General features: G+C 43.9%; 2 protein-coding genes across 3 annotated transcripts; both read left to right on the forward strand.

Moving 5' to 3' along the window:
- Nucleotides 1-7,511: 7,511 nt before the first annotated feature.
- Nucleotides 7,512-23,091, forward strand: LOC148097460 (uncharacterized). The gene is made up of 2 exons (XM_087832404.1): nt 7,512-9,170; nt 20,856-23,091. The coding sequence occupies exons 1-2, from the start codon at nt 7,512-7,514 to the stop codon at nt 22,584-22,586; spliced, it is 3,390 nt and encodes a 1,129-aa protein (XP_087688530.1). The 3' UTR covers nt 22,587-23,091.
- On the forward strand, nt 16,362-18,775 carry LOC148097461 (tripartite motif-containing protein 16-like). 2 transcript variants are annotated; one of them, XM_087832119.1, is made up of 2 exons: nt 16,362-17,262; nt 17,964-18,775. In XM_087832119.1, exons 1-2 carry the CDS (start codon nt 16,459-16,461, stop codon nt 18,018-18,020), a joined length of 861 nt encoding a protein of 286 aa, XP_087688245.1. In that variant the 5' UTR covers nt 16,362-16,458; the 3' UTR covers nt 18,021-18,775. The 2 variants fall into 2 exon arrangements, with proteins under 2 accessions (XP_087688245.1, XP_087688244.1); XM_087832118.1 differs by having other exon boundaries at nt 16,362-18,775.
- Nucleotides 23,092-23,156: the final 65 nt, after the last annotated feature.

Raw genomic sequence — 23,156 nt, forward strand, 5'->3', positions numbered from 1 at the left:
GAGCAGGTCAGACTCGGGTGCACTATAAAGCATCCCTGTCAGAACCTCTCGCAGGCATTTCTCTGCTCCTCTCTTTGTCATGGATGCTACATGCTATTAACCATTTGCACTTTTCCTTGGGTATATTTTTAAGTCACTGCAGAGTGACCACCTAAATACAGCTAAATGTGAATACAGCTACTTTTAGAACCATTGATGTTAATGTGACCCGGGGTAGGTACCCATTTAAAATGGGACAGAGCCGTAGGCGCACAGTCAGTTAAAAAGAGTTTAATTTGTAATACAAAATAAAAGTAACAGTGTAACAGCGGCACCTAAAAACAATTAAAAACTTTACCTTATTAAAAACAATAAAACTGTATGATTGCCCGTGAGACAGGACAAGCGCTGCGGGGAACCGTTTAAGAACAAATCGACATAGCACACAGGTTAAAAAGGGATGGCAACTCACACATGACCCCAAATAAAAAAAGGATTTGTTTTCCCTGCAGCGCCTTCACCGTCTGCGACAATATATATATAAAAAAGGGGTTAAAATACTAAAAGATTCAATCTCTGTGGTGCCTACTGACACAGAAAAATAAAACAAGAAACAAACAAAATCGACAGCCGCAGCAGTCACAGTCTGTCGAATTACAACCGTATGAAACAAATTAAAACACTCTGATGTGTCGGGTCCTTTGCCCGCAGCCAGAAATCCACTTGGCAAAGCAGCAACTCGGTACTCTGCAAATAAAAGGCAGGAGATGACTTACGCTGGACAGTAAAACACAGGAATATTTGTCAACTGTATTGTTTTCGTTACCTGTCCACAAGTTCGCGTCACACCCTAATAAATGTGGGTCAGTGGCGGTGAAGTCCACTACACTGTTCTCACGGGAACGCAATGTTTCCCACCGTTATGACAGAAGTTTAGGGGGACCCGCATCAAGCTTTCATGGAAAGAAATTTAAAAACACCAACTTGCCCAACTTGGACCAAGCAGTGGCAGCTTCAGGTTTGCTGAGGAATACCTAACTGCCCACACCTGAGCTTATGAAAGGAGCAAAGACCAGCTCCGCCCACCAGGGGCGGTTCCCAGACTCAGGTCTCACCTGTCACATTAAGTTAGACTCTTTTTCTCCAATTGATCTTTCTGAGTTAACTTCAATAATTACTTCCTCCAAACCATCAACGTGTCTTTTAGACCCCATTCCTACAAAACTGCTCAAAGAAGTCCTGCCATTAATTAATTCTTCGATCTTATATATGATCAACCTATCTCTAATAATCGGCTATGTACCACAGGCCTTCAAGCTGGCTGTAGTTAAACCTTTACTCAAAAAGCCATCTCTAGACCCAGCAGTCTTAGCTAATTATAGGCCAATCTCCAACCTTCCTTTCATATCAAAAATCCTTGAAAGAGTAGTTGTCAAACAGCTAACAGATCATCTGCAGAGGAATGGTTTATTTGAAGAGTTTCAGTCAGGTTTCAGAGCTCATCACAGCACAGAAACAGCTTTAGTGAAGGTTACAAATGATCTTCTTATGGCCTCTGACAGTGGACTCATCTCTGTGCTTGTCCGGCTAGACCTCAGTGCAGCATTCGATACTCTCGACCATAATATCCTATTAGAGCGATTAGAACATGCTGTAGGTATTACAGGTATTGCACTGCAGTGGTTTGTATCATATCTATCTAATAGACTCCAATTTGTGCATGTAAATGGAGAGTCCTCTTCACACACTGAGGTTAATTATGGAGTTCCACAGGGTTCAGTGCTAGGACCAATTCTGTTTACATTATACATGCTTCCCCTAGGCAGCATCATTAGAAGACATAGCATACATTTTCACTGCTATGCAGATGACACCCAGCTCTATCTGTCCATGAAGCCAGATAACACACACCAATTAGTTAAACTGCAGGAATGTCTTAAAGACATAAAGACTTGGATGGCCGCTAACTTTCTGCTTCTTAATTCAGATAAAACTGAGGTTATTGTACTCGGCGCTGAAAAGCTTAGAAATATGGTATCTAACCAGATTCATACTCTGGATGGCATTACCTTGGCCTCCAGTAACACTGTGAGGAACCTTGGAGTCATTTTTGACCAGGAAATGTCCTTCAACGCACATGTTAAACAAATATGTAAGACTGCGTTCTTCCATTTGCGCAACATCTCTAAAATTAGAAATATCCTGTCTCAGAGTGACGCTGAAAAACTAGTTCATGTATTTATTACTTCCAGGCTGGACGACTGTAATTCATTATTATCAGGATGTCCAAAAGACTCACTGAAAAGCCTTCAGTTAATCCAAAATGCTGCAGCAAGAGTACTGACAGGGACTAGAAAGAGAGAGCATATTTCTCCTGTTTTGGCTTCCCTTCATTGGCTTCCTGTTAAATCCAGAATTGAATTCAAAATCCTGCTCCTCACATACAAGGTCTTAAATAATCAGGCCCCATCTTATCTTAATGACCTTGTAGTACCATATTACCCTATTAGAGCACTTCGCTCCCGCTCTGCAGGCCTACTTGTTGTTCCTAGAGTATTTTAAAAGTAGAATGGGAGGGAGAGCCTTCAGTTTTCAGGCCCCTCTTCTGTGGAACCAGCTTCCAGTTTGGATTCGGGAGACAGACACTATCTCTACTTTTAAGATTAGGCTTCAAACTTTCCTTTTTGCTAAAGCATATAGTTAGGGCTGGACCAGGTGACCCTGAATCCTCCCTTAGTTATGCTGCAATAGACGTGTTTTTCCTTTCCAGTCACCTTTCTCAACCAGTATGTGTTAATAGACCTCTCTGCTTTGAATCATATCTGTTATTAACCTCTGTCTCTCTTCCACAGCATGTCTTTATCCTGTCTTCCTTCTCTCACCCCAACCGGTCGCAGCAGATGGCCCCGCCCCTCCCTGAGCCTGGTTCTGCCGGAGGTTTCTTCCTGTTAAAAGCAAGTTTTCCTTCCCACTGTCGCCAAATTGCTTGCTCATAGGGGGTCATATGATTGTTGGGTTTTTCTCTGTATCTATTATTGTGTGATCTACTGTACAATATAAAGCGCCTTGAGGCGACTTTTGTTGTGATTTGGCGCTATATAAATAAAATTGAATTGAATTGAATTGAATTAAAGACAAATTTTCTCAAATCAGCTTTGAATTTACTGTTAAGACATGCAGAACAAAACAAAACCTTTTATTTTCACATGCTTGCTTCTGACTCAAATAGTGGGAGATGACAGAGGCAGCAGGTGGAGGAAAAGGCTGTGTAGGAGGTCACCTTGTGGCCGTAACTAATGGTGGCAAGTCAGAGGTGGGAGAGTGGCTTCTCCCTTGCTTCCCCTTTCACAAAGAAGAACGAAGCGAAGGTACAAGAGGAGAATGTGGAGAGACAAAGGATGAAGATTAAGAATAAATCTGTCATCAAAACAAAACTCTGAACATAGGAACTGAGCCACTAAACCGGAGCCTAACCAAACTAGAGTTGATAGTACTGGAGTCCAAGCTGTTCAGGAGGCCGACCCAGGGGGCCAACGTTGAGCCAGACGTGAATGATGCGGTGGCGTGCCAACCAGAGGGCCAGACGAGGCAGGGCCAGACGAGGCAGGGCCAGACGAGGCAGGGCCAGACGACGGCGTGGCAGCCGCAAACAATGGAGCAGGTGGTGGCTCTGCAGGCTGGATGGAACCCTTGGACCCTCCAGCGAAGACTGAAGACGCCTGAGGCGATCCCTTGGACCCTCCATCTGAGACTGAAGACGGCTGAGGCGATCCCTCGGACCCTCCAGTGGAAGCAGGCTGCTGAACGAGCCCACGGACCCTCCAGCGAAGGCAGGCTCTGGGCCAGCAGGCACGGAGACCTCTGGCAGAGTCGAGACAGAACCAGCAGGCGCAGAAACCTCTGGCGGAGACGAAGCTGATTGGAGCTGCACAGGACAGTGGCTCTGCTCAAGCAGTAACAGCAAGATGCAGTCCTTAGCTGGCTGAATGAGCTCACTAGAGCTTCCAGCATAGAATGGAGGTGGCAGAGTTAACTCCCCTGAGCTTTCAGCAGGGATTAAAGACTGAGACAGCAACCTGTTTCTCTCCTCTCAGGAAAAACAGGTTGCGCTGGCTTCTTCATGTCCAGGCGTCCAGAGTTAGCTGAGGGCTGAAACCCAGCCTCTGGGGAGGCCCTGGAGCAACAGTCTCTAAATAGGCCAGGTCTTGAGAAACACAAAAGTCTTAGTAGGGCTATCCCCCTCCTGAGATATGAGTGGGTGGAGATAGTGGCTGAATAGACTGTGGAGCTGTAACCTGAGTTGATAGGTTACAATTAATCCTGATTAGTCTCACCTGTGTACACAGTCGTTCCCTATTCCCCTTATTAGCCCTAATGGGTATAAATTAGTTTGAACAGCATAACATATATTTGTGGTGTGGTTTTTGGGCTGACATGGGGTGCCAATTTTGATGCACTTAAAAGTATTTATGTTACTTTAATTCGGTCAAGATTAGATTATGGGTGTGTGGTATATAGGGAAGCTGGATGTAATCCAAGCTCGAGCAATGAGACTTTGCTTAGGGGCAGTTAAAACAACGCCAATATGTGCTCTACAAGTGGAATCAGGAGAAATGCCACTGTATATTAGAAGGCAACAGTTGATGGTTAACTATTGGATACATTTGAAAGGTCATGACGAAAACCATCCTGTTAATAAAGTGCTAGATAATTGTTGGGAAAGAGGAAAGGATTTTAAAAATAGTTTTGGGTGGGTTGGGGTTGATAGAGTGAGAGCTTTTAAAGTGTATGACAAAGACTTCAGTCAGACAGTATTGTAGCCTTTACGACCCACATGGACATGGGATTACATTAAAGTAGGCAGATCATTAAAGGATACTAAGAAGAGGAAATTTACAACAGATATTTGTCAAGAATTTTATAACCGATTGGAGAGCAAATATAGTGACTTTTTACAGTTGTAAACAGATGGGTCAAAATATCCCAGAACTGAAGCAACTGGGGTAGCAGTGGTAATTCCGGAGTTAAGTATCAAGATTGCAAAAAGAACGTCAAATCTTCTGAGTACATATGCAGTTGAGTTATATGCCATACTGTTGGCTTTAGAATGGGTGGAAGACAGCAGAATTTCAAAAGTGATAATATGTAGTGATTCATTGTCAACATTATTAAGTACTGAAAAAGGAAACACAAGTAAGCAAATTTTGTATGGCCTTCTTTTTGCTCATCATAGATTGTCTGAACAAAATAAACATATAGTAATAATGTGGACTCCAGCTCATGTAGGTATTTTGGGGAATGAAAGAGCAGATATTTTGGCTAAAGCAGCTGTCAAAAAAGTAGATTTAGATGTACAGATACCATTGTCAAAATCTGAAGGGAAAAGTATCGTTTGGACAGAAAGTAAGAACTTCTGGCAAATGGCATGGGATAATGAAACAAAAGGGAAACATTTATATAGGGTACAAAACACAATAGAATTTAAGAGGAGTAGTGGGTTAAATAGACAGGAGGAGGTTATTATAAGTAGAATATGAACAGGTCATTGCTTTCTAAATAGTACTCTTTTTAGGATGGGGAAACATCCGACTGGGTTGTGTGATTGGTGTAATGCTATGGAGACGGTTGAACGTGTGCTTATTAGTTGTAGGAAGTATGTCACAGGAGGGTGATGAGGGTTGAAATGAGTGGTGGAATGGAACTTATGTTAGAAAAAGTGGTTAATCAGTTAAGTCATGGTGAAGGGAAAGGGGTGGTTTTTTGTTTTTTGAGAAATACTGGTCTCATCAAGAGGATCTGAGGACTCGGAAGTTAAGTAAGAGTAAAAGCCAGGAGATGGCAGTAGCGCAACATCTTTGGATGCAAACTGCCATTAAACATGAAGGAAGAAGAAGAAGAAGAAGAGCCTATATTTGTATAAATAGTTTCAGTTATCCTTTGTTCTTTGTGACCTTGTCTGTTTTTCAGTTTGGATTTTGTTTGTTGCTTTTCTTCTGAATTTTTATGGCCTTCTTGCTGGACTGTCACGGGTTGCTCTGAGGATCCACACACAGGACTCCGGGGTTGTGATTTAACAGAGAAAGTTTTATTTACAGGCAATGCGGAAATTGTGCTATTTACAAGACGTGAGGGGCGGGGTTCCAGGAAAAAAGGGAAATCCCACACATGTCCACGCCGACCTCTCTCCACACTCCACACGGGGAAACACGGGGATGGGTCTGGGGAATCTAGAGACACAGAAACACACTTTAACGTCTGATATGTCGGCACAGGAACAATGAACTCACCCAAAACTCTGGCTGATTGGGACCCACACCCAGTTTCACACCTTGGCTCAGGCGATTAGAGGATCATCAGGGGGTCCTTTTGTCTCTCTGTGGGGGGAAACTCCCACTAGGTTTATATCTGGGACTCCCCACCATTTGACCTTAGAACTGAAGAAGCTTCTCGGATGAGAGGTGAAACGTCTTCAAGCAACTTAAAGAAGTCCAGACGCTTTTCTTTGCAAGCTCCTTTACCTACGATGACCTGGATGACTGAGAACCTTCACAGACGTAATAAACACAAAGTTTTGGTTCCATAACATTTTTCTATCATTGCTTTATTATGGATTAGGTGCAAGAGTTGTTAAAATGAATAATTAAATAATAGATGAATTCAATAGCAAATTCTGCCTCATTCTCATACGGACAGCAAGTGGAATGTGATAGATGAGATGAGATGGAAGGAAGAAGAGAGGCAAAGAGTGATTGACAGGCAGAGCTTAGTTTATTTCCCACAGTCTTGTTACCTTATGGTTCCAAGCGCTGTGACCAGTCTTTGCGTTTTATTATTATCTCATAACACTTGTTTAATCAGCTACCCTCTCTCCTGTGGACTGTTTAATCTCTAGTCTCAGATCAACACAGCCCTGCCCTCCAGCACTATCAGCAGCAAGAGCAGAAGCAACCCCCCAAACAGCAACATTGTACCCATCAGGTAAAAAATAGGCTACGTTTGCTTTGCATCGTGCCCACCTGATGACAGTGATATAGTGTGATGCGATTCCATATTAGATTCTTGATGAATGTGGGTTGTTGTTCTTCAGCCTGCTTCTATGAGCCCTTTTTAACTGTGAGCACCCGCCCCTTTAAACATCTCTGCACTGCCCTGACTAAATGTATATATAAACTGTCTCTATGGTTTACAGTCTGAGTCTGACAAGCTGTCAGCTGTTCATTTCTGCTATTTGAATTGTTAAAAGAAACAGAAACTATTCATTTAGCAGATTAACAAAAAGAATAGAGAGGCATCCAGTTATTGACATTTATATTATTTAGTTAAAGGTTTGAACAGAAAACGATTAAACACAGAGCCTCTCCCCGCTTTCTGGAATGAATCACAGCATGAAACCCTTCCTCTTCTTCCTGCTCTCTAGCTAAGCACCTCCTGTCTGTCCATATGCCCCATCACATGTTGTTCAGATCAGACGTCAGACCAGTTTCTATAATAAGGAAGTGAACCTTACACAATCACTGACACTGAGAGGAGAAATGGCGCAGAAAGGAGTTCAGCTGGACCGAGAAACCTTCTCTTGTTCGATCTGTTTGGATCTACTGAAGAATCCGGTGGCTATTCCCTGTGGACACAGCTACTGTATGAACTGTATTAAAAGCTTTTGGGATGAAGAGGAAAAGAAGAAAATCTACAGCTGCCCTCAGTGCAGACAGACGTTCACAGCGAGGCCTGTCCTGGTGAAAAACACCATGTTAGCAGATTTAGTGGAGCAGCTGAAGAAGACTGGACTCCAAGCTGCTCCTGCTGATCACTGCTATGCTGGACCTGAAGATGTGGCCTGTGATGTCTGCACTGGAAGAAAAATGAAAGCCTTCAAGTCCTGTTTATTCTGTCTGGCATCTTACTGTGAGAAACACCTTCAGACTCATTATGATTCACCTACATTCAAGAAACACAAGCTGGTGGAGCCCTCCAAGAAGGTCCAGGAGAACATCTGCTCTCGTCATGATGAGGTGATGAAGATGTTCTGCCGTACTGATCAGCAGAGTATCTGTTATCTCTGCTCTGTGGATGAACATAAAGGCCACGACACAGTCTCAGCTGCAGCAGAAAGGACTGAGAGGCAGAGAGAGCTGGAGGTGAGTCGACAAAACATCCAGCAGAGAATCCAGGACGGAGAGAAAGATGTGAAGCTGCTTCAACAGCAGGTGGAGGCCATCAATCAGTCTGCTGATCAAACAGTGGAGCACAGTGAGAAGATCTTCACTGAACTGATCCATCTCATCCAGAAAAGAAGCTCTGATGTGAAGCAGCAGATCAGATCCCAGCAGGAAACTGAAGTGAGTCGAGTCAAAGAGCTTCAGGAGAAGCTGGAGCAGGAGATCACTGAGCTGAAGAGGAAAGATGCTGAGCTGAAGCAGCTCTCACACACAGAGGATCACATCCAGTTTCTACACAACTACCCCTCACTGTCAGCACTCAGTGAGTCTACAGACTCATCCAGCATCAATATCCGTCCTCTGAGCTACTTTGAGGATGTGACAGCAGCTGTGTCAGAGGTCAGAGATAAACTACAGGACATTCTGAGAGAGGAATGGACAAACATCTCACTGACAGTCACTGAAGTGGATGTTTTACTGTCAGATCCACCAGAGCCAAAGACCAGAGCTGGATTCTTAAAATATTCATGTGAAATCACACTGGATCCAAACACAGCAAACAAACAGCTGTTATTATCAGAGGGGAACAGAAAAGTAACAAACATGAATCAACAACAGTCTTATTCTGATCATCCAGACAGATTCACTTATTGGTTGCAGGTCCTGAGTAGAGAGAGTCTGACTGGACGTTGTTACTGGGAGGTGGAGTGGAGAGGGAGAGGAGTTCGAGTAGCAGTCGCATACAAGAATATCATCAGAGCAGGGAGTGAATGTGGTTTTGGACGTAATGACAAATCTTGGTCATTAGAATGTAACAAAAACAGTTATACATTTTGGTACAACAACATCAAAACTCCTGTCTCAGGTCCTCGTTCCTCCAGAGTAGGAGTGTACCTGGATCACAGAGCAGGTATTTTGTCCTTCTACAGCGTCTCTGAAACCATGACTCTCCTCCACAGAGTCCAGACCACATTCACTCAGCCGCTCTATGCTGGAGTTTTGGTTGGACACATGGCTGAGTTCATTAAAGTGAAATAGACTGAAGTCTTTCATATTGTTGTAAGTTTAAATCTGTATTTTAGTTCCCTTTTAGTTTCTCTCCATCATTATTGTGGTATTTATGTGCTGCACATAAATCAGATGTCAGTCAAACATTATGGGCAGAACCTCGACATCTTCACGATGTTGTCTTGATGTTTTTACATTTTATGGGTGGAGCTCTTTCCTGTGTCTGTTCAGCCATGGAGACTATCAATGCTTATGAATATTTTTATTTTAAAAAATTTCTCCACATGAAAACATAAACTTCTCTATCTTCTACATGTTTACTGAATAATTTTTTTTAGGTATTTGTATGTTGTTGTTTCTCTTCACTGATCTTAACAGAGAGGTCTACAGACCTTCCTTTATCACACAGATTTTATTCTCATTACTTTGTACATTTATAAAGAAAACAATTAATTACAGAGCTATAAGAAATTTTAAGAAAGTGCACTATATCATAATTTATAGTAAAGTGTAATAAAGCATCGTTAGTTAGTCACTTATTTAGTTTGGAGCTGTATCATCTGACACTGTGGAAACATTTCCTCCAGCTTCAGCACAGAATGTTAAAAACAGAACAGAACTATTAATGAGAACAAACAGTAGGAACACAGTATCAGCAAACATCATGGCTTAAAATGGAGAGTAAAGATAAAAAATAAATAAAATAAATTAGTAAAAAGGATTTCCTGTTGACATGTTATTGGTCCTTACTTGTCTGCAGCACCTCCAGGATGTTTCTTATATGTTCTGGTTATTTTTGCAATTTTAGTTTCTGTCAGTAGGAAGTTCAAGTTCAACTCAGTGTGTTTGTTTGTTTTTTTCAAACTGATACCTGACCTTGAACACCTTTTTAAAAAAAACATCTGTCAATAAAGCGATGATATAAAATGCTTATATTAGTACTGAAAAACCCTGCATACCCATCCATCCATCTTCATCCGCTTTATCCGGGGCCGGGTCGCGGGGGCAGCAGCCTAAGCAAAGAGGCCCAGACCTCCCTCTCCCCAGCCACCTCCTCCAGCTCATCCGGGGGAACACCAAGGCGTTCCCAGGCCAGCCGAGAGATATAATCTCTCCAGCGTGTCCTGGGTCTGCCCCGGGGCCTCCTCCCGGTGGGACATGCCTGGAACACCTCACCCAGGAGGCGCCCAGGGGGCATCCTTGTCAGATGCCCAAACCACCTCAGCTGGCTCCTTTCGATGTGGAGCAGCAGCGGCTCTACTCTGAGCCCTTCCCGGATTGCCGAACTTCTCACCCTATCTCTAAGGGAGAGGCCAGCCACCCTTCGGAGGAAGCTCATTTCCGCCGCTTGTATCCGCGATCTCGTCCTTTCGGTCACTACCCACAGCTCGTGGCCATAGGTGAGGGTAGGGACGTAGATCGACCGGTAAATTGAGAGCTTCGCTTTTACACTCAGCTCCCTCTTCACCACGACGGACCGGTGCAGCGTCTGCATTACTGCAGCTGCAGCCCCAATCCGTCTGTCGATCTCCGGCTCCCTTCTCCCATCACTCGCGAACAAGACCCCGAGATACTTGAACTCCTCCACTTGGGGCAGGACTTCATCCCCGACCCGGAGTGGGCACTCCACCCTTTTCCGGCTGAGAACCATGGCCTCAGATTTGGAGGTGCTGATCCTCATTCCCGCTGCTTCACACTCGGCTGCGAACCGCTCCAGTTCGAGCTGGAGGCCCTCACCCGATGAAGCCAACAGAACCACATCATCCGCAAAGATCAGAGATGAGATCCTGAGGCCACCAAAGCGAAAGCCCTCCGCCACTTGGCTGCGTCTAGAAATCCTGTCTATAAAAATTATGAACAGAACCGGTGACAAAGGGCAGCCCTGGCGGAGCCCATCACCCACCGGGAACGAGTCCGACTTATTGCCGGCAATGCGAACCAAGCTCTTGCAACGGTTGTATAGGGATCGAAAGGCCCGTAGCAATGGGCCAGACACCCCATACTCCCGCAACACCTCCCACAGGACACCCCGAGGGACACGGTCGAATGCCTTCTCCAAGTCCACAAAACACATGTCGACTGGTTGGGCAAACTCCCATGCACCCTCAAGTATCCTCGAGAGGATGAAGAGCTGGTCCAGTGTTCCGCGACCAGGACGAAAACCGCATTGTTCCTCCTGCATCAGAGGTTCGACTAGCGGACGAACTCTCCTTTCCAGCACCCTGGCATAGACTTTCCCGGGGAGGCTGAGGAGTGTGATCCCCCTGTAGTTGGAACACACCCTCCGGTCCCCCTTCTTAAAGATGGGGACCACCACCCCGGTCTGCCAATCGACGGGTACTGCCCCTGATCTCCACGCAACATTGCAGAGGCGTGTCAACCAGGACAGCCCTACAACGTCCAGAGCCTTCAGGAACTCGGGGCGGACCTCATCAACACCAGGGGCTCTGCCACCAAGGAGTTGTTTAACTGCCTCAGTGACCTCGCCCCCGGAAATTGGCGGGTCATTCCCCTCATCCCCAGACTCTGCTTCCTCCTCGGAAGACGCATCAGTGGGATTAAGGAGGTCCTCGAAGTATTCCTTCCGCCGCCTGACAATTTTCTCAGTCGACGTCAGCAGCGCCCCGCCAGCACTATACACAGTGCAGGTAGAGCAGCGCTTTCCCCTCATGAGATGCCTGACGGTTTGCCAGAACCTCTTCAAGGCAGTCCGAAAGTCTTTTTCCATGGCCTCTCCGAACTCCTCCCACACCTGAGTTTTTGCTTCAGCCACTGCCCGAGCCACATTCCGCTTGGCCTGTCGATACCTGTCGGCTGCCTCCGGAGTCCCACAGGCTAACCAAGCCCGATAGGACTCCTTCTTCAGCCTGGTGGCTCCCTTCACCTCTGGTGTCCACCATTTGGTTTGGGGATTACCACCACGGCAGGCACCAACCACCTTGCGGCCGCAGCTCAATGCAGCAGTTTCGGCAATGGAGGTGCTGAACATGGTCCATTCGGACTCAATATCCCCCGCCTCCCTCGGAATGCTGTTGAAGCTCTGCCGGAGGTGTGCGTTGAAGATCTCGCGGACTGGGGCCTCTGCTAATCGTTCCCAGCACACCCTCGCGTTTAGGTGCACCAGGTCTGTCCAGCGTCCTCCCCCGCCACCTGATCCAACTCACCACCAGGTGGTGATCAGTTGACAGCTCAGCCCCTCTCTTTACCCGAGTGTCCAGAACATATGGTCGCAGGTCTGGTGATACGATTACAAAATCGATCATCGACCTACGGCCTAGAGCGTCCTGGTGCCACGTGCACTTATGGACACTCTTATGTTCGAGCAAGGTGTTCGTTATGGCCAAACTGTGATTAGCACAGAAGTCCAATAACAAAGCACCGCTCAGGTTCAGATCCGGGAGGCCGTTCCTCCCAATCACGCCCCTCCAGGTCTCGCTGTCGTTACCCACATGAGCATTGAAGTCTCCCAGCAGGACAACAGAGTCTCCAGGTGGAGCACCTTCCAGCACCCCCCCCAGGGACTCTAAGAAGGCTGGGTACTCCGAACTGCCACTCGGCGCATAAGCGCAGATGACAGTCAGGACCCGTTCCCCGACCCTAAGACGCAGGGAACAAACCCTCTCGTCCACCGGGAAAAACCCCAACGTACCGGCAGCAAGCCGAGGGGATATTAGAATACCCACCCCAGCCCGCCGCCTCTCACCAGGGGCAACTCCAGACTGAGACAGAGTCCAGCCCCTCTCCAGGAGACTGGTTCCAGAGCCCAAGCCGTGCGTAGAGGTGAGCCCGACTATATCTAGCCGGTACCTCTCAACCTCACGCACTAACTCAGGCTCCTTCCCCACCAGAGAGGTGACATTCCATGTCCCTATTGCCAGTCTTGGCAGCCGGGGGTCAGTCCGCCAGGGCCTCCGCTCCTGGCCGCCACCCGGCACACAATGCACCCGACCCCTATGGCGCCTCCTGCGGGTGGTGGGCCTGCGGGTGGTGGGCCTGCGGGAGGATGGGCCAATGTCTCCTCTTCGGGCTGTGCCCGGCCGGGCCCCATGGACTAAGGCCCGGCCACCAGACACTCACCCTCGGGCACCCTCCCCGGGCCTGGTTCCAGGGCGGGGCCCCGGTAACCCTATCCCGGGCAGGGTAAACTGTTCCCTCGATGTTTTTTTCATAAGGGTCTTCTGAATCGCTCTTCGTCTGGTCCCTCACCCAGGACCAATTTGCCATGGGAGACCCTACCAGGGGGCAAAAGCCCCCAGACAACATAGCCCCTGGGATCCCTGGGACACACAAACCCCTCCACCACGATAAGGTTGCGATTCACGGAGGAGTATACCCACTTGCATACCCACTTTACAAATATAAATATTTATATAAATCCACAGCTGAACTGGAGGAGCAGCTGATCTAGTTCACTCATGTGTTTCTGGACTAAGAGTTGGAGCAAATACCTTATATGATTCAGTGATGTTTGTTTTTGTTAAATATTTTGTAGATCCAAGAGTGAGTTTGACTCATGATGATGATGTTCCGAATTAAACAAAGTTGGTCACAAATTCTTCAAAGCTGTTTATTAAGAACATATTCACTTGGACTCATCAGAGAGGCTTGTGATCCAAGGGTGCCATCAACTGGACAATTACTGACATGACAACAAAAAAGCTAAGTACAGAGGGGGGAACAGAGGTGAAAATACTTGCTTTAAAGGACTGTAATGTTTCCTTTTAAAATAAGTCTCTAAGGTCAGACAAAGGGACAGAAACTCATAGCATTCGACCAGCCCAATGACAAAACTATAAGTTGTTTTTTAACATCTACTTTTTCATCTATTTCATACGGAGCCCCGCAGGGGACATGGGAGACAAAAAATTAAGACGGACTTTTGAAGGATCTCGCAAAACTAACTGGTTTATATTATTAATATGTACATTTGTTGTTATTAATAATATTTGCTTCACTCTCCATTTGATGTGTTTTTGGTATGTTTTACTTTTAATTGTTCTATGATTATGTTTATGTTTGGTTTATAATTATATTTAAGTTCTGGGTTTTTTTTATGAATAAAAGTGACTTAACTTGTAAGAGATATGGGACTTTGGGCATTTCCCCTTCTGTCTTATTCTCAGTGTCTTGTCTCTATTTTTATTTACCTCTGTGTTGTTATCTCTGTGTCTCTGTCTCTTCAGTGGGATTTAAGACTTCCAACAAATAATTTCAAAGGGTCAATTAAATTTTAATAAAACCATTTTACTCAACACTGCACTCTAATTATAGCATTTTTTTTACTCAATCATAAAAAGATTTATCTTAAAAGATGTTTTAGATACATTTTTATTACCTCTTTCTTTCTTTCTTTCTTTCTTTCTTTCTTTCTTTCTTTCTTTCTTTCCTTGTTGTTGTCCTGTTTTGTTTTTTAGCCATCAGAATTATTGTCTGAAGGCCAAAAAAGATGCCCAACTAACTTAATTTACCAAATGGACCATCACGGCCTTGCCATATTGGTCCATTTGATCAACCTTTGTTATTATTTGTTTATTTTAATTTATTTTCAGTTGTTACAGATTGGACAGGCATGACTGGGGGATAGGAAAGAAAGAAAGAAAGAAAGAAAGAAAGAAAGAAAGAAAGAAAGAAAGAAAGAAAGAAAGAAAGAAAAGGGGAAGAAGTACAGTGAGAAAGGGCACTTAAAAAAATCTCCCAGTTCACCTGTTGAGAGAAGAAAATAAGAGAAAACAAGCAAAAAAGAGAGCAACATAATAACACAACACCATCGCAATAATCTAGCTAAGTGTAAACAACAGTAAATACTAAATACTGAATGTGATTGTGCAGCACGCAAGATTGACATCGCACAATGTGGTTTGAGGTAGCAGCCAAGAAAGGTGTAGCTTGTGTGTGTGAACACCTGTGTGGATGACTGCTCTTCTATTCAAAAGGCTTCTCCATGTAACGATCTGCTAGAAGGTGTGGGGAGCCATAGCCCCGTCCCCCAGGGCATGAAGCAGGCATGGAGGAGATCCAGGCCCCAGACATCCAGAGGCCCCCAGAGTGCGAACACCAAAAGAGGACCACCAGAGGGGCAACCGTGCCACCTTCCCGGGAAGAGCTGAGGAGAGCCCCAGATGAGGGGTCACCCAACAGCCACAGAGCAGAAGCCAGAGGGGGCTGCAGTGACGTACACGTGGGCTCTGCCGGCAGCCAGCTTTGCCAGAGTGAATCGCCCCCGCAAGTGGCCCGACCGAGCCACAGGCACCAGGCCCCACCAAGCAGCCGTACCAGCAGTGAGCTGGTACAGACCTGAGCGTCCAGCCCTGGACACCAAGAACGCACCGATGTCTGAGGGCATCAGCCACCAGCAGGGAGTGTTGTGAGGGGAAATAAGCCTCCATACCTTGGAGGGCCTGAGATGTTCCAAGAGGGTGGAGTCTAAGACCCGACCTGACATATAGACACAGACGAATAGGCACACACAGACCCAAACATGCATTCCCACACTCATGCGCACATATACAAATACTCGGCGCTCATCCAACCTGGATACAGACACAAATGGACACTGTACATGTACTGTACAGCACGGCCCCTCCCGAGAACCCTCAATGTCTACATGCATTTAAAACTGAGAGGTGGGCACCGGCGCCAGAGGTGAGGTTGAATACAAAGACCGTCCTCTGGACACCGTATAACATGCCCGATCCCAAGGCCCTATATGTATGTGTTATGAGAGTGTGAGTAATGTGGATGTCTAGGTTGTGGAATAAAATCAGTCTGCTGATAAAACAGTGAGAAGATCTTCACTGAGCTGATCCATCTCATCTCATAAAATTGAGGCACAGGTGACCAGGAGGGGACAGAGGGGGGACGACCTTTTATTGCTTTTTTCTACAACAATTTCTTAGTTCAGCTGCAGTATTTGATATCCTGTAATGACTAAAATGATAATTTTAACAAATTTACATAAAAAGATTGTTTTTAAATGTTAAGTTTATTTAACAACTTTAAAGGCTGAGTAGTGCTATTTTTAAATGAAAAACGAGCTCTGGTTCAAAAAGGGTTAAACATACAGGGGCTCACACGTTCCAGGATTGAATTAGTGTCTGATAACCCTCCTTCTTCCTGCTCTCTAACTCAGCACCTCCTCTCTGTCCACGTGTTCCCTTGTTCCCTCCCCTTCTGATCTGCAGTTTGAAGATGGGTGCAACCAACATGTGGTGACGTATAAGAGCTGACAGATCCCCATGTTGTTTAGATCAGAGACCAGAGCAGTTTCAGTTCTGAGGAAGTGAAACTTACACAGTCACTGACACTGAGAGGAGAAATGGCGCAGAAAAGTGTTCAGCTGGACCAAGAAACTTTCTCTTGTTCGATCTGTTTGGATCTACTGAAGGATCCGGTGGCTATTCCCTGTGGACACAGCTACTGCATGAACTGTATTAATGGATTCTGGGATGAAGAGGAAAAGAAGAAAATCTACAGCTGCCCTCAGTGCAGACAGACTTTCACAGCGAGGCCTGTCCTGCTGAAAAACACCATGTTAGCAGTTTTAGTGGAGCAGCTGAAGAAGACTGGACTCCAAGCTGCTCCTGCTGATCACTGCTATGCTGGACCTGAAGATGTGGCCTGTGATGTCTGCACTGGAAGAAAAATCAAAGCAATGAAGTCCTGTTTGATGTGTTTGGTTTCTTACTGTGAGAAACACTTTCAGCCTCATTATGATGTGGCTGCATTAATGAAACACAAGCTGGTGGAGCCCTCCAAGAAGCTCCAGGAGAACATCTGCTCTCGTCATGATGAGGTGATGAAGATGTTCTGCCGTACTGATCAGCAGAGTATCTGTTATCTCTGCCCTGTGGATGAACATAAAGGCCACGACACAGTCTCAGCTGCAGCAGAAAGGACTGAGAGGCAGAGAGAGCTGGAGGTGAGTCGACAAAACATCCAGCAGAGAATCCAGGACAGAGAGAAAGATGTGAAGCTGCTTCAACAGGAGGTGGAGGCCATCAATCAGTCTGCTGATCAAACAGTGGAGCACAGTGAGAAGATCTTCACTGAGCTGATCCATCTCATCCAGAAAAGAAGCTCTGATGTGAAGCAGCAGATCAGATCCCAGCAGGAAACTGAAGTGAGTCGAGTCAAAGAGCTTCAGGAGAAGCTGGAGCAGGAGATCACTGAGCTGAAGAGGAAAGATGCTGAGCTGAAGCAGCTCTCACACACAGAGGATCACATCCAGTTTCTACACAACTACCCCTCACTGTCAGCACTCAGTGAGTCTACAGACTCATCCAGCATCAATATCCGTCCTCTGAGCTACTTTGAGGATGTGACAGCAGCTGTGTCAGAGGTCAGAGATAAACTACAGGACATTCTGAGAGAGGAACGGACAAACATCTCACTGACAGTCACTGAAGTGGATGTTTCACTGTCACAACCAGAGCCAAAGACCAGAGCTGGATTCTTAAAATATTCATGTGAAATCACACTGGATCCAAACACAGCAAACAAACAGCTGTTATTATCAGAGGGGAACAGAAAAGTAACAAACATGTATCAACAACAGTCTTATTCTGATCATCCAGACAGATTCACTTATTGGTCTCAGGTCCTGAGTAGAGAGAGTCTGACTGGACGTTGTTACTGGGAGGTGGAGTGGAGAGGGGGAGGAGTTTATGTAGCAGTCGCATACAAGAATATCAGCAGAAAAGGAGGTAATAAATGTGGATTTGGACATAATGACAAATCTTGGTCATTAGAGTGTTACAACAACAGTTATATATTTTGGTACAACAACATTAAAACTCCTGTCTCAGGTCCTCGTTCCTCCAGAGTAGGAGTGTACCTGGATCACAGAGCAGGTATTTTGTCCTTCTACAGCGTCTCTGAAACCATGACTCTCCTCCACAGAGTCCAGACCACATTCACTCAGCTGCTCTATGCTGGACTGAGGATTTATGTTTATGGATCCACTGCTGAGTTGATTAAAGTGAAATAGACTGAAGTCTTTCATATTGTTGTAAGTTTAAATCTGTATTTTAGTTCCCTTTTAGTTTCTCTCCATCATTATTGTGATATTTATGTGCTGCACATAAATCAGATGTCAGTCAAACATTATGGGCAGAACCTCGACATCTTCAAGATGTTGTCTTGATGTTTTTACGTTTTATAGGTGGAGCTCTTTCCTGTGTCTGTTCAGCCATGGAGACTATCAATGCTTATGAATATTTTTATTTTAAAAAAAAATTCTCCACATGAAAACATAAACTTCTCTATCTTCTAAATGTTTACTGAATATTTTTTTTTAGGTATTTGTATGTTGTTGTTTCTCTTCACTGATCTTAACAGAGAAGTCTACAGACCTTCCTTTATCACACAGATTTTATTCTCATTACTTTGTACATTTATAAAAAAAACAATTAATTACAGAGCAATAAGAAATTTTAAGAAAGTGCACTATATCATAATTTATAGTAAAGTGTATTAAAGCATCGTTAGTTAGTCACTTATTTAGTTTGGAGCTGTATCATCTGACACTGTGGAAACATTTCCTCCAGCTTCAGCACAGAATGTTAAAAACAGAACAGAACTATTAATGAGAACAAACAGTAGGAACACAGTATCAGCAAACATCATGGCTTAAAATGGAGATTAAAAATAAAAAAATAAATAAAATAAATTAGTAAAAAGGATTTCCTGTTGACATGTTATTGGTCCTTACTTGTCTGCAGCACCTCCAGGATGTTTCTTATATGTTCTGGTTATTTTTGAACCAATTTTAGTTTCTGTCAGTAGGAAGTTCAAGTTCAACTCAGTGTGTTTGTTTGTTTTTTTCAAACTGATACCTGACCTTGAACACCTTTAAAAAAAAAAACATCTGTCAATAAAGCGATGATATAAAATGCTTATATTAGTACTGAAAAACCCTGCATACCCACTTTACAAATATAAATAATTATATAAATCCACAGCTGAACTGGAGGAGCAGCTGATCTAGTTCACTCATGTGTTTCTGGACTAAGAGTTGGAGCAAATACCTTATGATTCAGTGATGTTTGTTTTTGTTAAATATTTTGTAGATCCAAGAGTGAGTTTGACTCATGATGATGATGTTCAATTAAACAAAGTTGGTCACAAATTCTTCAAAGCTGTTTATTAAGAATATATTCACTTGGACTCATCAGAGAGGCTTGTGATCCAAGGGAGCCATCAACTGGACAATTACTGACATGACAACAAAAAAGCTAAGTACAGAGGGGGGAACAGAGGTGAAAATGCTTGCTTTAAAGGATTGTAATGTTTCCTTTTAAAATAAGTCTCTAAGGTCAGACAAAGGGACAGAAACTCATAGCATTCGACCAGCCCAATGACAAAACTATAAGTTGTTTTTTAACATCTGCTTTTTCATCTATTTCGTACGGAGCCCCGCAGGGGACATGGGAGAAAAAAAATTAAGACAGACTTTTGCGAGATCTCGCAAAACTAACTGGTTTATATTATTAATATTATATTATTAATATTATATTATTAATATGTACATTTGTTGTTATTAATAATATTTGCTTCACTCTCCATTTGATGTGTTTTTGGTATGTTTTACTTTTTATTGTTCTATGATTATGTTTGTGTTTGGTTTATAATTATATTTAAGTTCTGGGGTTTTTTTATGAATAAAAGTGACTTAACTTGTCAGAGATATGGGACTTTGGGCATTTCCCCTTCTGTCTTATTCTCAGTGTCTTGTCTCCATGTTTATTTACCTCTGTGTTGCTATCTTTGTGTCTCTGTCTCTTCAGTGGGATTTAAGACTTCCAACAAATAATTTCAAAGGGTCAATAAAATTTTAATAAAACCATTTTACTCAACACTGCACTCTAATTATAGCATTTTCTTTACTCAATCATAAAAAGATTCATCTTAAAAGATGTTTTAGATACATTTTTATTACTTTTTTCTTTCTTTCTTTCTTTCTTTCTTTCTTGTTGTTGTCCTGTTTCGTTTTTTAGCCATCAGAATTATTGTCTGAAGGCCAAAAAAGATGCCCAACTGACTTAATTTACCAAATGGACCATCACGGCCTTGCCATATTGGTCCATTTGATCAACCTTTGTTATTATTTATTTATTTTCATTTATTTTCAGTTGTTACAGATAGGACAGACATGACTGGGGGATAAAGGCCCTATATGTATGTGTTATGAGAGTGTGAGTAATGTGGATGTCTAGGTTGTGGAATAAAATCAGTCTGCTGATAAAACAGTGAGAAGATCTTCACTGAGCTGATCCATCTCATCTCATAAAATTGAGGCACAGGTGACCAGGAGGGGACAGAGGGGGGACGACCTTTTATTGCTTTTTTCTACAACAACTTCTTAGTTCAGCCGCAGTATTTGATATCCTGTAATGACTAAAATGATAATTTTAACAAATTTACATTAAAAGATTGTTTTTAAATGTTAAGTTTATTTAACAACTTTAAAGGCTGAGGAGTGCTATTTTTAAATGAAAAACGAGCTCTGTTTCAAAAGGGTTAAACATACAGGGGCTCACATGTTCCAGGATTGAATTAGTGTCTGATAACCCTCCTTCTTCCTGCTCTCTAACTCAGCACCTCCTCTCTGTCCACGTGTTCCCTTGTTCCCTCCCCTTCTGATCTGCAGTTTGAAGATGGGTGTAGCCAACATGTGGTGACGTATAAGAGCTGACAGATCCCCATGTTGTTTAGATCAGAGACCAGAGCAGTTTCAGTTCTGAGGAAGTGAAACTCACACAGTCACTGACACTGTTGGGTGAAATGGCGCAGAAAGGAGTTCAGCTGGACCGAGAAACTTTCTCTTGTTCGATCTGTTTGGATCTACTGAAGGATCCGGTGGCTATTCACTGTGGACACAGCTACTGCATGAAGTGTATTAATGGCTTTTGGGATGAAGAGGAAAAGAAGAAAATCTACAGCTGCCCTCAGTGCAGACAGACTTTCACAGCGAGGCCTGTCCTGGTGAAAAACACCATGTTAGCAGGTTTAGTGGAGCAGCTGAAGAAGACTGGACTCCAAGCTGCTCCTGCTGATCACTGCTATGCTGGACCTGAAGATGTGGCCTGTGATGTCTGCACTGGAAGAAAAATGAAAGCCTTCAAGTCCTGTTTAGTCTGTCTGGCATCTTACTGTGAGAAACACCTTCAGCCTCATTATGATGTGGCTCCATTAAAGAAACACAAGCTGGTGGAGCCCTCCAAGAAGCTCCAGGAGAACATCTGCTCTCGTCATGATGAGGTGATGAAGATGTTCTGCCGTACTGATCAGCAGAGTATCTGTTATCTCTGCTCTGTGGATGAACATAAAGGCCACGACACAGTCTCAGCTGCAGCAGAAAGGACTGAGAGGCAGAGAGAGCTGGAGGTGAGTCGACAAAACATCCAGCAGAGAATCCAGGACAGAGAGAAAGATGTGAAGCTGCTTCAACAGCAGGTGGAGGCCATCAATCAGTCTGCTGATCAAACAGTGGAGCACAGTGAGAAGATCTTCACTGAGCTGATCCATCTCATCCAGAAAAGAAGCTCTGATGTGAAGCAGCAGATCAGATCCCAGCAGGAAACTGAAGTGAGTCGAGTCAAAGAGCTTCAGGAGAAGCTGGAGCAGGAGATCACTGAGCTGAAGAGGAAAGATGCTGAGCTGAAGCAGCTCTCACACACAGAGGATCACATCCAGTTTCTACACAACTACCCCTCACTGTCAGCACTCAGTGAGTCTACAGACTCATCCAGCATCAATATCCGTCCTCTGAGCTACTTTGAGGATGTGACAGCAGCTGTGTCAGAGCTCAGAGATAAACTACAGGACATTCTGAGAGAGGAATGGACAAACATCTCACTGACAGTCACTGAAGTGGATGTTTTACTGTCAGATCCACCAGAGCCAAAGACCAGAGCTGAATTCTTAAAATATTCATGTGAAATCACACTGGATCCAAACACAGCAAACAAATATCTGTTATTATCAGAGGAGAACAGAAAAGTAACATATATGTATCAACAACAGTCTTATTCTGATCATCCAGACAGATTCACTAACAGGTCTCAGGTCCTGAGTAGAGAGAGTCTGACTGGACGTTGTTACTGGGAGGTGGAGTGGAGAGGGGGAGGAGGTTATGTAGCAGTCGCATACAAGAATATCAGCAGAAAAGGAGATGAATGTAGATTTGGACATAATGACAAATCTTGGTCATTAGATTATTACAACAACAGTTATACATTTTGGTACAACAACATCCAAACTCGTGTCTCAGGTCCTCATTCCTCCAGAGTAGGAGTGTACCTGGATCACAGAGCAGGTATTTTGTCCTTCTACAGCGTCTCTGAAACCATGACTCTCCTCCACAGAGTCCAGACCACATTCACTCAGCCGCTCTATGCTGGACTGAGGGTTGTAAACATGGCTGAGTTGATTAAAGTGAAATAGACTGAAGTCTTTCATATTGTTGTAAGTTTAAATCTGTATTTTAGTTCCCTTTTAGTTTCTCTCCATCATTTTTGTGGTATTTATGTGCTGCACATAAATCAGATGTCAGTCAAACATTATGGGCAGAACCTCGACATCTTCAAGATGTTGTCTTGATGTTTTTACGTTTTATAGGTGGAGCTCTTTCCTGTGTCTGTTCAGCCATGGAGACTATCAATGCTTATGAATATTTTTATTTTAAAAAATTTCTCCACATGAAAACATAAACTTCTCTATCTTCTAAATGTTTACTGAATATTTTTTTAGGTATTTGTATGTTGTTGTTTCTCTTCACTGATCTTAACAGAGAAGTCTACAGACCTTCCTTTATCACACAGATTTTATTCTCATTACTTTGTACATTTATAAAGAAAACAATTAATTACAGAGCAATAAGAAATTTTAAGAAAGTGCACTATATCATAATTTATAGTAAAGTGTATTAAAGCATCGTTAGTTAGTCACTTATTTAGTTTGGAGCTGTTCATCTGACACTGTGGAAACATTTCCTCCAGCTTCAGCACAGAATGT

Source organism: Neolamprologus brichardi, chromosome 18 (assembly GCF_056152115.1).
Source record: "Neolamprologus brichardi isolate AB-2024 chromosome 18, ASM5615211v1, whole genome shotgun sequence".
Taxonomy (NCBI): Eukaryota; Metazoa; Chordata; class Actinopteri; order Cichliformes; family Cichlidae; genus Neolamprologus; species Neolamprologus brichardi.

Excerpts from the sequence above, each read along its gene's own strand:
- LOC148097461 (XM_087832118.1), top strand. The coding sequence starts at position 16,459 with ATGGCGCAGAAAAGTGTTCAGCTGGACCAAGAAACTTTCTCTTGTTCG.
- LOC148097460 (XM_087832404.1), top strand. The coding sequence starts at position 7,512 with ATGGCGCAGAAAGGAGTTCAGCTGGACCGAGAAACCTTCTCTTGTTCG. Across the intron at positions 9,171-20,855 it reads CTGAGTTCATTAAAGTGAAA|ATCAGAGACCAGAGCAGTTT; the intron begins TAGACTGAAGTC and ends CATGTTGTTTAG.